Source organism: Armigeres subalbatus, chromosome 3 (assembly GCF_024139115.2).
Source record: "Armigeres subalbatus isolate Guangzhou_Male chromosome 3, GZ_Asu_2, whole genome shotgun sequence".
NCBI classification, from domain to species: domain Eukaryota; kingdom Metazoa; phylum Arthropoda; class Insecta; order Diptera; family Culicidae; genus Armigeres; species Armigeres subalbatus.
Window position 1 is genome coordinate 13365188 of NC_085141.1, and position 16658 is coordinate 13381845.

At 38.8% G+C, this 16658-nt stretch overlaps 1 protein-coding gene and 1 long non-coding RNA gene across 2 annotated transcripts in view; one reads left to right on the forward strand and one right to left on the reverse strand.

Annotated features, from left to right (window-relative positions):
• Positions 1 to 268: 268 nt before the first annotated feature.
• The window catches only part of LOC134227815 (uncharacterized), a 39498-nt gene continuing 23108 nt past the window's right edge, over positions 269 to 16658 (forward strand). The window contains exon 1 of the mRNA XM_062709492.1: positions 269 to 1328. Within this exon, the coding sequence (XP_062565476.1) occupies positions 1277 to 1328 (52 nt within the window). The 5' untranslated portion in view covers positions 269 to 1276. The remainder of the gene's footprint in view (positions 1329 to 16658) is intronic.
• LOC134224589 (uncharacterized) lies at positions 4643 to 5019 on the reverse strand. Its single transcript, XR_009982989.1, has 3 exons — positions 4931 to 5019; positions 4802 to 4877; positions 4643 to 4749 (listed from the first exon to the last, which is right to left on the reverse strand). It is a non-coding gene; the product is annotated as an uncharacterized LOC134224589 (long non-coding RNA).

Below are 16658 nucleotides of genomic sequence, written 5' to 3' on the forward strand. Positions count from 1 at the left end.
TTCATCTGAAACTCACCACTGCGAATGAACCTTCCAAATGAGAAGAATTATGTTTTTCCTCATTTCTTTTTTTCCAAATATGTTCACGTTTCATATCATTTTCTCACTATATTCTCTGGTGCCGATTTCGCTCCCATTTCTCGTCGGAAAAATCTCAGAGCGTTTCCAACCGGACTGCACTCAGCCCGACCAGCTGAGTTTCCCGACCCCGCCGAGCCAAATAGCAATCCGACATACATTTTTAACGAAGCTCAGTTCCATTCGTACACCATTTGCCACCGGACGCGTGTAGTACTTTTCCCATCCGTTCAAAATCGCCCGTGTTTCTTGGAGAAAATTTATAATCTGCCTACGATAGATTGTTCGTTGTTTTGCCTCGCTCCGGGTGGTCCTAAAAGGGAAAGAAAACTCGAGAACATTTAATTAAACTTAATGAAGGACATCATTCCCGCCGAAGCCATCGCGCTCACGATCCAAACTGATGAGGGTGCCACGAACTTTGGGGGGGCTCAGTGATTTGTGATATTTAGTTGGTGGGTGGCCCTGGCCTGGTTATTGTTTGTCCGGATCTTCGGACATCGTTGGACGAAAGGTTGTTTATATTAGTGATTAGTTACTCGAATGCTACTGCTGATGAGAATTCATCTCCGCCATTATGTTTACCCTTTTGGGAAAATCCATCACTTACCGTCCCTTGGGTCGAAAGCAGAGGCCTAGTACTGTTCGGATTAGGGCAATGTCCGGATTCTTCCAATGAGTGAAAGAAGCGAACGAAGAAGAACCATTCTCTCCTGATCCTTCGGAGAACTGAAACCGAAAGATGTGAATTAAGCAGCTTTCAACGACGAAAGTTTCTGTTCCCAGTGCCCAGTTCGAGTCGGAGACGGTTGAGCGGTGGGCCGTAAGTGAAAAAGTAGGCAAAAGTCGCCCTCAAACTAACAGAGGCCGGAAAGTTTGTGCCTTGCGGAGTTTGCATGTTTCCGAGTGCGTCGTCGTCTCCGTTCGGAGGGACCCAGCTGGGCAAACGAGGGGTAGTGACAAAGGAATACGATTTATATCAATATCCCCGCTCTCAGCCCGCCAGCCACAGTCCACACCTCATCGTTGTCAACCGGTGTTTTTCAGTCTGAGTGAGCAGAGTATTTCTGGGGAGTGAAGCAGCGAACCGAATTGAAATAGCACACCCCCTCGAACGTGAATCAGCTTCAGTGATTTTACTTTATTTGGTGAAAGGATTTGTTAGCGGTTGGCCTGGAGTGGCGGAAAAGGCCGAAGAATGCTGGTGAAAATTGTCGTGGGAATTCTCAGCCGGATACTGATCCTGACAGGTGGGTGTTGAAAAAATGCCTTGTAATGGGTTGGGCGGGTGAGGTGGCAAGTTTTTTTCTTTCTCTCTCTGCTGTCGTTGGGGACCGGCTTTGGGGATTATTGTTGTTTGGTGAACTGACAAGCTCTCAAGCCTAATTTATTGTATCGAAGGATACAGGGGATGAAGAAATGATTATGTATTCTATGTCTGGGGTGAACCGGTTTCGTAAACATAGTCACGGTGAATGACTGTGTATATTGTTTATCAGTTTGAGCCGTATTTGTGTCAGAGCGTATAGAACGCCAATCGATAGGGACCACTCGCTCAATAGTAATTATATGTTTTCCATGATACAAGTTTAATTCATAACTTCGTAAGAAACTCATAGGTTAAATTTAAATGACTGTAATTGCTGCTCTGTGAAGAATTGGACATCTTGCCCCTTCGTTTTTTGGTGGAACATGTAAAAATTTGGAAAGAAGTCGTTGTTGTGGTTGTCATCTAGTCATTCAAATAATTATTTGCCATTGCTGGATTTGGATTTAAGGATTTGCCATTGTTGCTGAGACCGATATCATTGTTGTGCCATTCTCATAATTTACAGTTTAGTTATTCTAAGAGGACACTGTTGGTGTATAGTACTAACTAACGATTAAATAAGGTGCAATATGTCCGTCCGTTTCTACTGTAAAACTTTGACGGTAATGTGACTGTGGTGTTCACGGTTATCTTATTATCTAACTCGCTGGAGTAATTCCTGTCCTGGAGTCAATTTCGATTGAAAATTTATTATTTACAAGAAAAAATATTTTAAGCTCTTTTTAGTGGAATGTATTCAAACGTCTGAGACGAGTTTAATACTTTCCATTTAATTTCACTACGTTTTGTTATCTTGACTCGAGTCAAGTACGAGACACTGAAGACGGCCTCACAGTTGAGGTCGAAATACGTATCTGCAAAAATAACAAAACGTAGTGGAATGAAATGGAAAGTACTAAACTAGTCTTAGACGTTTTTATTACTTATGCTTTTTAAGCGTGACAGTTGGGTATTTACACACGATGTTTCACATCTGCTACAGTATATACAAACGTTCTCCTGCAAAATACAACAACAAGAGAAAAAATCTTATATGTTCAACAGCAGGAACAGCATGACCATTGATGGTTTTCAGAAATTGATATATTTTAGATAAACTAGCATAAATTCTTTCCGTTTTTACAAAATAGGATTTGGGATTCATTACTGCATATCAGAAGAAAGCAAGGCTCTCTCAAACAACCGAGATCTATTTCAGCTATGACCTTGCAAATACTGAGGAAGGAAGGAAATGGTTAGTTGAACACTTACTATAGAAATTTGCAGAGAACTCAACGTCTTCTCATAATTGGCAGGAGGGGGGGTTATTTGTTGAAATGAATGGTATAGTAGCAGGAACGTTGATTTAAACGAGAAACACAGATTGAATATAGATTTACATACAAAGTAGGAGAAAGACTAGCCAGGGATTACTTTTTCAACAGAATAATACTTCAGAATAATGTTTCTTATTTTTGTGATTTGTGATGCGACGAGATTGGGTCTGTATTTCTATGTTTACGATGAGATTAATATATGTTCAGTGAGATTGAAAAGGGGACATTCCCCTACATTGAATAAATGTGGTATAAATATCTGTGGCAATAGATTGTAGTTGGGTAACTATCGATCAGTTTCCACAACGGAGAAGCATAAGGGATATATCTAATAGATAGGGTAATAAAATCCTCAAAAATTGCTTTATTTTTGGAGCTATTTGAGAAACAGGTCAAATTAGGAACACGGTCAAAACTGGAACAGTTACCCTAGATGCATAAGTATTTGATCGCTGGTGGCGCTGTTGTCATTAATAGGGCACTGCACGGGCTGCTTTGTCTCTTTCTCACTGCAAAGAAATTAGAAAACAACAAGGCCAGTAAATGTCAAAATTTATGAGGAACGAAAGAGAAAGAGATGTTTCCGTGTAGTGCCCTATAGTGTTTGCCAATTTATGATACAATAAGCTGGACTTGGATATCTTTGATGAACCCTGTTTTAGTAAATGTTTCGACAATAGCAACAGCAATGTTATACTTTTGCATCAACTCCAACATTTTTTTTCTTGGGCGGAAATCTGCAAACAGACACCTGAGGAGGTTCACTCAGGCAGTGTGGGATGGGCTTACCAAAAGATATTTTAGTTATAGACTAGGATAGGATGTGACAACTCAATTGAGACTGCCTTGTTGTTTTTTAGTCGGTTGCTCTGACGAGGTGGTCGCCAGTGCAGCCAAAGTAATTTGGTACAAAATCTTCCAAATATCATGCATCAAAATTTTATGTTTTTCTTCCCGTTCCATCCACTATTTATGTAAGAGAAGTGAAAGACTAAAAGAGAGAAGTTTTCGCTACTGAAAAAATGACTTTTAGATCGAAAATGACGGAAAGGTGAATGATAATGCTTAAAATCAACAGTTTTAAACCTGTACAACCCTTGAGAATAATTTATATGGCGTTTGCAGTTCAATATAAATTTATTTCTTACCAAAAAACTGGAACTCAAACATTTTTGTATTTTGCTTAATATCAACTTTAAAAACCTGCAACACGGCCAAACTAACAACATGCTGCCCTACGGAAAACACGCCGCTACCAATCGAAGTAATCGATTGTCATATTCAACCAATCAGCAACCGGTACGATTGTGACAGCAAATCGGTACGATTTTTACTGACTACTTGTCACATCCTATCCTAGGTTATAGATAAAGATTGTCGCTTCGGTTCCCTTTGTTCTGCTGTCCGGAACATGTTGGGTACCAAGCTGTCAAATCGAATGGATTTTCCTTCTTTGACATTTAGCTCCCCTATCCTCGCCAGCAAAAGATGTTCCGGACAGCGACGACAGCGACAATCTTCATCTAGTAACTAAAATATCTTTTGGCTTACCCGACCCACTAAAACCAAATTCCTTTCGCCAGCCCGTATCCACCGGCCCACGCCCCGCATTTAAGCAATATAGCAGGGGACATCATAAACTCCAACATGTTATTAACGAAGTGGTTCTTCAGTTGTCAAAGTTCCTAGTTGTTCATCATAGTATATAGTCCAATATTCATACTTGAGTACATGCAAACCAGAATAATCTTTTGGACATTATTGATACCGGTCCATAGAAAGATAATTTAAGTAACAAGATAAAGATTGTCGCTGTCATCGCTGTCCGGAACATCTTTTGCTGGCGAGGATAGGGTGCTAAATGTCAATGAAGTCACACGATTTGAAGGTTCGGTACCCACTACCACTAGAACACCATTATTCATAAAGCAAATAATATGATGGGTTTTATAAAACATTTGTGGGGGATATTCGGCCAAACTCCTGAGAGCAAACTCCGTATTGCAGTAGATAGTCAGCTTCAAGCTGTAAATTTATTACGATTATTTGGCGAATTATTAACAGGAAACTTACTCACAAATTTTGGTGAACCAATTCGTAAATGTCGGGTATTATCGAGGTTTGAGCTTCTGCGGCCTAACTTCATAGGATTTCTACAATGTACAATGTCTTAGATTGATTTAAGTTCAAGTTTCACAAGAAATACCTGCGTCAAGTCATAGTCCTAGGAATGCCTATGAGCAGTTTTCCATTTTTTTCATAGGTAATTAATATAAATTTCAGTCCCAATATAACATTATACGTACATAATACGTACAGGTTAAGGTAATATGGTAATATAAACAGTCTGTCGAATTCATAGGTAATTAATATAAATTTCAGTCACAATATAACATTATACGTACAATCTACCAGGCGCAATAGGAATAGTTTAGTAGACACCGTAATTAAATGATTTATAAATTTACAACAATAGAAGCTTAAAGCATATGAATCGATATTAACAAATCATCAAAACAAAAGTTTTTATTCATTCCCTCGCTTTGTTCATTCTGTCAGTTCGTCCGTCAGGTTGAAGTTTCATTCCTTGACAGCTATTCGCCGCGTCCATTAGGCAAGCGTCGCTGCCCGTATAAAAAAGTACCATATAGCTTATCGAACAAACAATATATGTACGATATATTCTATTGTAAACCCTAAATTCAATGGTATATCTATTGTTTAAAAATCTAGTACCAAAATTATATTTACTGTTTAACAATGAAGATACAGTACAATGTATGGTTACAATAAATACTAATATATTCCAAATGTAATGTATTAGAAGTGCTTAGAACCAAATTTCATATTTTTTATTTTAATTATGTGTTACTGATGGTACGGTACCGGCTACTGTGTTCTCGGTCGAAAACATATAGTAATATTATTATTGTGCAGAAACATCACCACGATTAAATTAGCCTCACACTTTGGAAAACGGTTCTGCCGGACGTTTATTGTAGCTCCAGTTGAAAACCGAAGTGAGTGACATTAACAATCTTATACTTTTGAATCAACTGGAAGTACAGTTAAATATTTGGATAGGATACACCACATGCTCGTTCCGACTCATATATTAAAAAAAAATCTTACTCGGCAGATCCGTAGCAATCGTGCAAACATATGTTAAGTTTATACTTTACATTATGGAAATGATTTGCATTCGCAGTAGGATCATACTTTCGGTACAACTCTTTAAATAAGTAATATTATAATACTGTCACAGAGAACAGACATGGATGCTCGAACAAAATTTCGTTAAAAACTTGTGTAAAGATTTAAATCGCACCTCAGCGCCGCCAACGCAGGCTGCCCGACATAAAAACTCAATTCCACTAAGTGATGGCGTTGGCATACACTTCATAAACAATATAGTGCTGCCACCTAGGAGCGAGCCTATGAGCAATTCGGAATGAACACTAGCGCTAAAAAGTAAAACACGGCAAATTTTAACCATATTTATCAGCACACTAGCACCGCGCAACGGGGGCATAACGACATACTTTAAAATGACCAGTACAAACTTTTACACAAGCACGCGAATGAAGATGAACGTCTGTTCTCTGTGATACTGTATAACTTTAACTAACTGCATCGTGAAAACTCGCATAAGCGCAACAGTTGATCCTTTTTCATGTTACTAAAATTGTGTTTATGTTCGAATGGCGGTAATTGAAGGAAAATTTCGTCGTAATCCTTAGTGCTTAAATGTGCATACTATATTATCTACAATGCAGAAAGTAAAAAACGAGGTAAAACTTACCTTAAACTGAAACTTTTGAAACTACCGAATCACCTGACGGTTTATGATTTAGTGGCCGCCGGGGAATATAGTGAAATTGATGATCTATATTGTCCAAACCAAGGTCCAAACATGGTTTTTAATTCCCATACTTATGCTAAGTTCAGATAGGGCAAATAAGTAGAGTAATTTACTTCAGTTGCACATTTGAAGGCCTTCATTCCATTCACTAGAATAAAAATAAAGTTAAACACATTCAACTTCTCGAAACTTAATCGAATTCAACTGAGTTGTTGCATTTGCCCAATCAAACTTATTAATACATACCTACTTGAAACATATCTTTGCTCTGAACTCAATGTTTTCCAATAATCTTGACTGGTCCAGACAGCTGAGGCACAGGTAAATAAAACTTCGAACCATCATCGGTTCGAGGCGCGAAAAATGAAATCAATGCAAAAAAACCAAATGTAAACATGTCAAATTACTATTTTTGTCGAAATATTCCTTCAGTTCTGCTTTACCGACCTCACATACTACACTGAAAAAATGTGTGAAATATATCGCTTTTTTTTTCATGCTGAAATTTTTCACACAATATAAAAACATTATAATCTATTGTTTTGCGAATAAATATGTATGGAAAAATGCCAAATTTTGTATTGTTACGATGCTTAACCACCCGTATATTCTATTTCGAAAACTTCAATTACTATTGATTGAATGGTTGATTACAATACATTGTATTGTGATTCCACTGTTATGTCAACATTAAAATGTATAGTGAATTTATGGTTTACAATAGTAATGTTACATTACGTTATATTGTTTTTGTATAATATTTTTTATTCGGGTGCTACGAGGGACTCCATCGCTACAACATTTGTGCTATAACTTTCATGACCCATACACAATTAAAACATTACATATTGCTTATGTAAGGCCGATACTGGAATATGGCAGGGGCCCTCCTTAGCCGTGCGGTTCGATTCCCGGTGCCGGTCTAGGCAATTTTCGGATTGGAAATTGTCTCGACTTCCCTGGGCATAAAAGTATCATCGTGCTAGCCTCATGATATACGAATGGCTTAGAAACCTCGCAGTTAATAACTGTGCAAGTGCTTAATGAACACTAAGCTGCGAGGCGGCTCTGTCCCAGTGTGGGGATGTAATGCCAATAAGAAGAAGAAGAAGATAGTTTCACAGCGTATTGATTCAACAAATATTTTATCGAACATAAATTTCTGCATACCATCTCAGCAACTCCACCATTTACATTTTCAACTAATCACTGTCGCACAAACTAGGGTGGGTGTACCAATTATCGCCATACATAAGAACAACTGTTTTTTTTTAAATAAGTAAAAGTCGACCCGCATGTCTTTATATATCAAACAAAAGCTTTTACTTCCTGCTCCTTAGAACAGCTGTGAAAACCACAATAAAATTAGTTATAATCCTCAAAATTGATTAATCCATAATAGGAACGCATGCACCAGTTTTGGCACTATACCTAATCAAAGATAACTGGAAGATACCCGAGTTTAATACTTTCCATATATTTACCGGGAGACACTGAATAGAATAGATTGCGTTCATTGCATAGGTTCATGGTCATCCAAGAAAACACTGGAATAGGCCTTTAAATCTGCATGGGTACCCAGAGATCTTTTGGCTTGTTTCAAAAGTGGTACATGCCCTTTGTATTACATAGAATAGAATGCGTCCATTGCATATGTTTATGGTCTTCCAAGAAAATGTTAGAATAGGCCTCAGGATATTCACACGTAACCAGATACCTTTCGGACTGTTTCAAAAGTGGCATACGCCCTTTGTGGTACATAGAATATATCGCTTTCATTGCATATGTTCATGATTATCCAAGAGAACACTTAAACAATCCTCAAGAACTTCACGCGTAACCAGAGTTCTTTCGGCCTATTTGAATAGTTAGTTATACATGCCCTTTATGGTACGTAGAATAGAATACATCCAATTCAAATGTTCATGGTCATCCAAGAAAACCCTGAAGTAAGGCATTAGGATCTACACCAGAGATATATCAGCCTGTTTTAAATTTGGTACATGCCTTTGGGGTCCATGAATAAAATGCGTTCATGGCATATGCTAATGGTCATCCTAAAAATTTATGGAGTAAGACTTCTAGGCTTACACGAATATCTAGAGGGTCTTTAAGGTCACTCCTTACGGAATCCAAGTTTCAAAGTGCTCGCTTTTTGCGGGACACACCACTCGATACGGAAGCAACGCACAACTGTCATTTTTATTATTTCACGCATGCAGCAAAGCTAAATCAACAAAAATGACAGTTGTGCGCCGCCTCCGTATCGATTGGTGTGCCCCCGAAAACGCGAGCACTTTGAAACTTGGATTCCGTGAGGAGTGTCCTTAATCTAATTTTAATATGGTACATGATCTTTTTTCCCGTTTTTTCCCTCACGTTCTCGGCGTGAAGTTGTATCGTTCCAATTTATTCACATTTTGCATTTCCAAAGAATAGACAACTTCATATTAGTGATATGAATGAAGTTTGTATACTACCTGGAACCAACAACAACAAGACAACAATAACTACTTGGAATGCTATATATCAAGATGAGGTTTCACATTTTGTTTATTCTTGAATAACTGCCCAGAGCTAATGACAACAACTTGAAATGCAAATATATACAATAGCCTTCCTTTCGTGGGTTGATCTGCAGATCATTCCTATATGGAGTTCATAGACTACCTAGTACCATGGCAAAAACAAAAACTACTAGGAATGCGTACATTTACTCAGATAAGGTTGACCCGATTTTGTCACTCCCAGATTTTGTCTACCCCTGATTTTGCCTAACTCGATTTTATCACGTTTTCGACCCAATTTGCCGCAAACAACAATGATTTTCATGAAATAACTTTCACTGCATTATTATGCTTATTATGAATCATTTATGAGTAGGTACCTGTTAAGAAGTTTGTAAGTCTCTTCGACAAAAAATTACGGATTCCATTCACGTATTTTGCCTTGCCTTCATTACGGAGCCCACGACTATGAAAATAACTACTTAAAATACAAACATATACCAAAAAGGGGTCTCACAACTTGTTTGTTTTCAAATAACTGCCTCCATTAAGGAGGTTGATCCACCGACCTTGACTCTATTTCATAGACTACCTGGAGCTCAAGACAACAACAAGAACTACTTGGAATACAAACATGTACCAAGATGGGGTCACAAAACTTGTTTATTCTTCGATAAGGTGCTTTCCCTACTAAGCTACGAAGGACCTCCGTCGTCCTCCGCAGCTTAGCGGGTATTGAAGAAACCAAATTCACAGCACCGGGCATGTAGCCGAACTCTCGCAATACAATGCCAACCAAGTAGGATGAGTATTTAGTATTATCTGGCTCCTACACACTTGCTTCATCACCATAGGCGCTCGATGAAGTAGGGTTGTGTGAGATTGTGCCAGTTGGTCGTCAGATCCCAACCCGACCACATAAGCGAAGAGAGATCGCCTTTCGAGTTCAGTACATTCAAAGTTAATTGCCTATGTTCCGGGTATTGAGCCACCCGGAGTGGAAATTAATTACTATGTCTGAAACTCGATTATGCATATGCACAACATGTGATAGATTAAGTTCTAAAAAGGTATTGGAGGAAAACCGCTATCTTCCGTCCCTCCCAGTTGTTCTTCAATAACTGCATCCGTTACGGAGGTTGATCCACCGACCTTGACTCTATGGAGTTCGTAGACTACCTGGAGCCCACGACAACAACAAGAACTACTTGGAATACAAACATATACCAAGAAAGGGTCACGTTACTTGTTTATTCTTCGATAACTGCCTCCATTACGGAGATTGATCCGAAGATCTTGACTGTATGTAGTTCGTAGACTACCTGGGACTCACGACAACAACAAGAACTTCATGGAATATAAACATATACCAAGAAGGGGTCACACAACTTGTTTATTCTTCAATTGTGGGCTTTGTGGCCGTGCGGCTAGCGACGTCAATCGTCTAGACGCATGTGCTGTGGAGTGTGGGTTCGATTCCCGCCCCGGTAAGGAGAAAACTTTTCGTAAACCGAAAAGTTCTCCACTGGTCCATTGGATGTTGTGTGAATGTCCTGTCCGTTGTCTCATGCTAGATGTTAATCTAGAGATGGAGATCCAGAATATATACTGTGAACACCGACTATTCTAAGAAGCGCAATGAGCATGTAATATATTTGAAACTGGTTGATAGTCCTTCGGTTACGTGTGTAGACTCTTAAGCCTTACTTCAAAGATTTCTTGTATAACCATGGACAAAAGCTGTAAACCTTGACAATGGGCAAAAAGTATATGAGTTTCTGTTTCCAAAACTGTCAAAATTATCTAAATCGGTTGAAAATTGTTAAAGTTATGAGAATATCAATTTAGTGGAACACGGGTACCCTGTCGGCCATCCACGGGGTAAAAAAAATCAGATGCCCCTCCCCACTTGTTTCCCGGACTATAAAAAATACTGAGATCCGGGATTAGATTTTTCGTTATCCCGGGATATCCCGGGATCCCGGGAAAAAGTAAAAATACTTGCAAATTTCAATTTCATATATTTATTACATTTTTAAGAATGGTAAAATAAGTATCAGGTCAATTTACTAACGATTCGCCACTTGTCTACTCGCTTGCAATACGGTTTAATAAATGTTAAGGCGTTGATGCTTGTATCCGACAATAAAGAATTCTTATTAGTTATTTTAGAATTAGAATCAGAGAACACCCGCTCGCTCAACCGGTGATTGGTAGATTTTCTAACAATTCTATATAAGAACCTACCGAAACCTGTATGAGAACTGGGCATATGCGAAAACGCTAGATTCTTTTACAAATATTATATGAACCTTACAATTTCGCAAGCTTTTCTTACAATTTTTGTTTGTGATCTTATATTGTATAAGAATCTAACAATGTTGCATATTCCCAGTTCTTATACAGGTTTTGGTAGGTCCTTATACAGAAGTGTATGAAAATCTAACAGTCGCTGGTTGGGTATATCAATCAAAGTGGTTTTAATGGACTTCAATGCCATGAAAACCTTCTCCAGACTCGATAATAGTTCATCAGTTACTTCAAACAGAGCATGCTCCTTATTGATGAAATTATTCAAGCAACGACGCATTTCTCTGTTTCTGGTCCATAGCTTACAACTCTTCTATGGAGATGAAGCCTTGTTCCCGTCAGATTCAGAAAATGATGTGTGGATCGGAACTTAAACAAACTTAATCAGCTGGTGACGGAAAGCGATCGAAAGCTCAGCAGAATTCGAAAATTACCTTTCTTTACTTTGAAGCCATCTCATCTCTTGATGTCTCGACGCTCATCTACTCGTTTTAGAATTGCATCGTGCAATTTCGAAGTGAAAGGATTTTGCTGGCTATTCAGTTCAGATAGCAAAAAGTCTAGTCAACAACATATCACCCCAACAGGCTGGGGAGCGTCGAATATCGATTGAACCAGATCCAGATAATTTTTGATTATGTAGGGTAAGACACCCAGAAATCGCCCTCCCCCCAGTCGCCCACCTATTTTAAAATCTTCATTTCTCGAAAACTAGTTGTTGGAAACAGTTAAAGTTCAGGTTTTTTCATAATTGATTGATGCTTGTATGGAAAAACTTTAACTGTAACTGTTTTCAACAACTAGTTTACGAGAAATGAAGATTTTAAAATAGGTGGGCGAAAACTGGGGGGAGGGCGATTTCTGGGTGTCTTCCCGATCAAGAATGCATAACAAAATTATAACAAGGGGAGTTATTTATTTCAGAAAAATAATGTAACAAAATGTGTTATAAAATTGGCTGGTTAGTTGTTAAAATAACAAAAATTATATCAAAATTCCCTCTAGCCGTAACATAATTATATCAGAGGTTGTTACCTTCATTTCAACATTATAACAACCGTTGATATGATTATGAGGTACAAAAATCTACTTTCATGGTAATTGCCTACATCACGTATAAAAATGTGGTACGCTACAACGCCGGATTTCCATCCATAATGTAGGCAATTAACTTTGTACTAGCTATTAACATCGAACATTGATTCAAGTTATACTGAAGGTGATTACCTCCGCTTTTTCCAATATCAAAAAATGTAGGCAATTATTTTGTGTAAATATATATAACTAATGTTGTTATAATTTTGATATGAAATAAAACTGGCCGAAGACACATTTTTATCGAATTATCTAATTATAACACACGTTGTTTTAAATAACAACCATTGATATAATTGAGTTATAATTTTGTTATGTATTCCTGATCGGGTTACCTTACATACTTTTATTCTTATGGAGCGATTTCACAGTTGTAACCGTTTGGTTACAAATTGTAGATTTTTGTTTTGTAATTATGTTGTTTTGTCGGAGCCTTCACGTTTCTTGTGTAATACCAGCAGAGCTACCACAGAAGCGTTAGGGTTTGGTACCGCTGTAATTATATGAGAGCGCTATAAAATATCCAACATGGCATCAAGCTTGGATAAATGCCATGTTGGATAAAATGACATGCAAAATAGCGGGAAATATGGAGGGAATTTCTTTTTAAAGAGGAGCCATTGCCCAAATTCGGCCTCTTTAATATCAGGCGTCCGTGTGCTGAAGAAGTGTTTTTTTAAAAAGTGCAGTTGAAACAGTGTGTGAGAGCCCCCCCCCCTTTCCTAGCAGGAGCTAGATTTTATAATTGGGGAAACCTGTTCAGGACCTCTTTTGTCTCTTCCTCTACCTTTTGTGGTAGATTCTCAGCACACGGTTCGGCCCGCGAAGTCATTTGACTTCCGCGCCTAATCCGTCAAGGATTGTAACGTCCTTCACCGGACGATTCCTCGGGCCGTAGGCCCTAATCGTCAAGGAGGAGTTCCCCTCTCGGCCGTCCAAGGTGGCTAAGCCACGGCCGGCCGATCGCGCCTACGAGGGAAGACGCCTGCCCACCATCGTCCAGCAACGCCCGCTGGCCCCGTCGGACGAGAATCGTCCGTATCGACGCTCGCCTCGCTATTCCGGCGAGATTCCTGGCCGCACAGTTGGACTGGAGTCGCTGTGCCGGCTATTCCGGCCTCAACATCGAGAGTACCAGCGGTATGTACCGGTACCAACATTAAAATAGGTCACACATAACAAATTAACACAAATTTATTACACAGAACAACACGCACACGCCACAGATAGGAACCAATAAAATTATATGAGTAAAGTGAAAGTTCCCGGTGTTAGTTTTTGTTTACCGCGAAAAACCCTTGATTACCCAGTAGTTAGCCGACCCTGGGATTGCCGGAGAGTCTCTTGCATCTTGGTTGTGCTCGCTACTGCGTATTGTCGAGTAGTTTCACAGTTCACTAGTTTTCAGAACATCCTGAACGAGTTGAAGTTGTTCCCTAAACTGCTTTTCATCCTTCCTCTGGAATTCGAACAATGTTTCGGATTCGTTTGAAAGTTTCTCCAAAATCGGTTTTATATAATCATTAATTAAATTCAACAATTTGTTAAGAAAATCAATATAATATAAGTTCAGATATTACCAAATGAGAACGAATTGAGTTCGTCATCTGATTTTTCACTACCATTGATGTCGTTGAAACAATCGTCGTCATCATTATCTGAACATTTTTATTCCGACATAATCGTCTTGGACTTGGGGACTTCGATGAAGAACGTCATTAATAGCGAGGTGCGACAACTTGGGACAACTTCGGCTTTACGGATCGTTTCCCGACCAGTTAGTCATAACAAAATTTTATCACAATTATATCAATATGTGTTACAAATAACAAAACTTGCAATAATTTTGTTATAAATTCTCTGTCAAAAATGGAGGAAAGAGAATTTCATGATCGTCATAACATGATTATAACATAATGTGTTATGTTTATTTTTACCGAAAAAAAAATTGCCTACATTTTTGGTAGATAGGAATTGGAAAAAACGAAGGTACCACCTTCAGTATAACTTGAACCTACATTCAAAGTTGAACCAGCTGGACAAAGTTAATTGCCTACATTATGGATAATCATAACCTTTTCAAGAACATAATTTGTTATAGAATAAGCTATTCTCACTACTTTTTATGTAACACATCGAGTTATATTTTTGTTCAATTAATAACATATTTAGTAATATTTTTGTTAAAACTAGAAGAGATTTTGTTACAATTTTTGTTATTTTAACTACTAATGGTACATGTTTTATAACAAACGCTGTTATAAAAATTTGCTGTAACAGAATAACAAGTTCTGATATAAATATGTTACTATCTACTGGTCGGGTTCCGGCGGAGAAGATAAAGCAATCCGTGGAACAGCTGTTAACGAGTTGTGACATTGAACACAATTTCGTAGCCGCAGTTGATCGCACATCGGATGGCGCTTCGATTATTGTGAAATCTGGAAAGCTGATTCCTTATTTTCATCAGCTGTATGTTCGCTCCAAAAACAAAATAGTCAGAAGGCTAGGAGACCTATATTGTTACTCATCACTCTCTCGACGAATTGAGAAGATATCTGTGATTGCTTGTTTGTATGTATGGGTGTGCATAAGACATGCGGGAAAATAAAAGCCGATGGGCTAACAAACTAGAATCGGTGCAATTATGCAGAACATACATTCATTAATTTATCATAAATATTTTTGTTATCATGTATTTTTTATTTCCGGGAAATCCCGGGATTTGCATGAAAAATCCCGGGATCCGGGATGCATTACATCCCGGGATATCCCGATATTTTTGTCCCGGGATTTCCCGAACAAGACCATCTACTCCCCACGTCCCTCCTCACTGTATCAACGTGATTTTCTCACAGATGCTACATTTTATGGAGTTCTTAGATGTCACCGAGTTTCAGCTTACAGCTATAAAAATTCATTGAAATATCACCACTTGAAGTTGAAAAAGGAACACGGGTACCCCGTCAGCCGCATAAGGGTTAATCCACTATTATATACAAGAGCAATTTTAATATTAAGAGAAGTTTTCACCACATTGTTACCAAAACACGGTTACAATACCTTCGTTGAGAATCAACTTACTTTCATCCAAAAATAACAACTACAAAAAAAAATTTTGTGAAACTCCGCATGTAGTGCCAACAAGGGGGAATAGACATCTATTTTATTAGTAAAAATGACTATTCCTCCTTTAATAGTGTATTTACTAACGCTACTGTGGAACCCCGAAAACGAGCGAAATTTTATCGGGTAACCCAACCCCGAGGGCGAAGACGAAAGAAAAAGAAGGATGAGAGGGTGAAAAAGTCAGTCGGGAATAGACTATCAAGGTAGTGAGACGTGTTCCTTAAGTCGCCAACAACACCGACAAGCAAGTAAAAAACCCAGATTAATCCACCTAGCGTTGGTGGGGCCTTTCTCGCATTTAGTTAAGACACCAACCTTATATGGGGTTTATATGATTCGTTGTACCATTTTCTTCATAACTTGTAAACGCAATAATCGATCATTATAAAATTCAATAGTGTTCAACAAGGCTTTGTCCCCTGTCGAATAAAACTTGTTGCGAGAAAATCGGTTGAGGATTACTATACGAAAAGTTGTCTAATGTTTTTTATAGCTTTTGTGCACACACATACGCACACACATACACACACACATACACACGGACAGACAGACATGTGCTCAGTTTGACGAGCTGAGTCGATTGGTATATAACACTATGGGTCTCAGAGGCCTCTATAGAAGTTCGTTTTCGGAGTGAAATAATAGCCTTTCGGTACAACTTCGTTGTACGAGAAAGGCAAAAAGTCGCCATCTTTACCGCCAGGTTTGGCCGAAGTCCACGCTCCTAGAAGGTTGTGCCTAGGTAGCGACCAGCGGAGAAATACTAAGCTATCGCCCTCCGGATTTCCGTTAAACAGAAAAGGACGACATCGGACCAAGCGTTTGGTGTGACCACCGAGCTCCGCGACAAAGCCGTTCGCCTTCCACCATTGTGAGGATCGGTTCTGCGTGGACACGTGGCCGATTTCCACTTTTCCAAGAAACCGTAGTGCTTCCGTCATCGTTGGCTTCCCGTCAGTACAAGCCCGGAACCGACAACAGGTCGAGCCCGATTCCCTTCCGACGGCCATTTCAAGAACTCTGCTAACCTC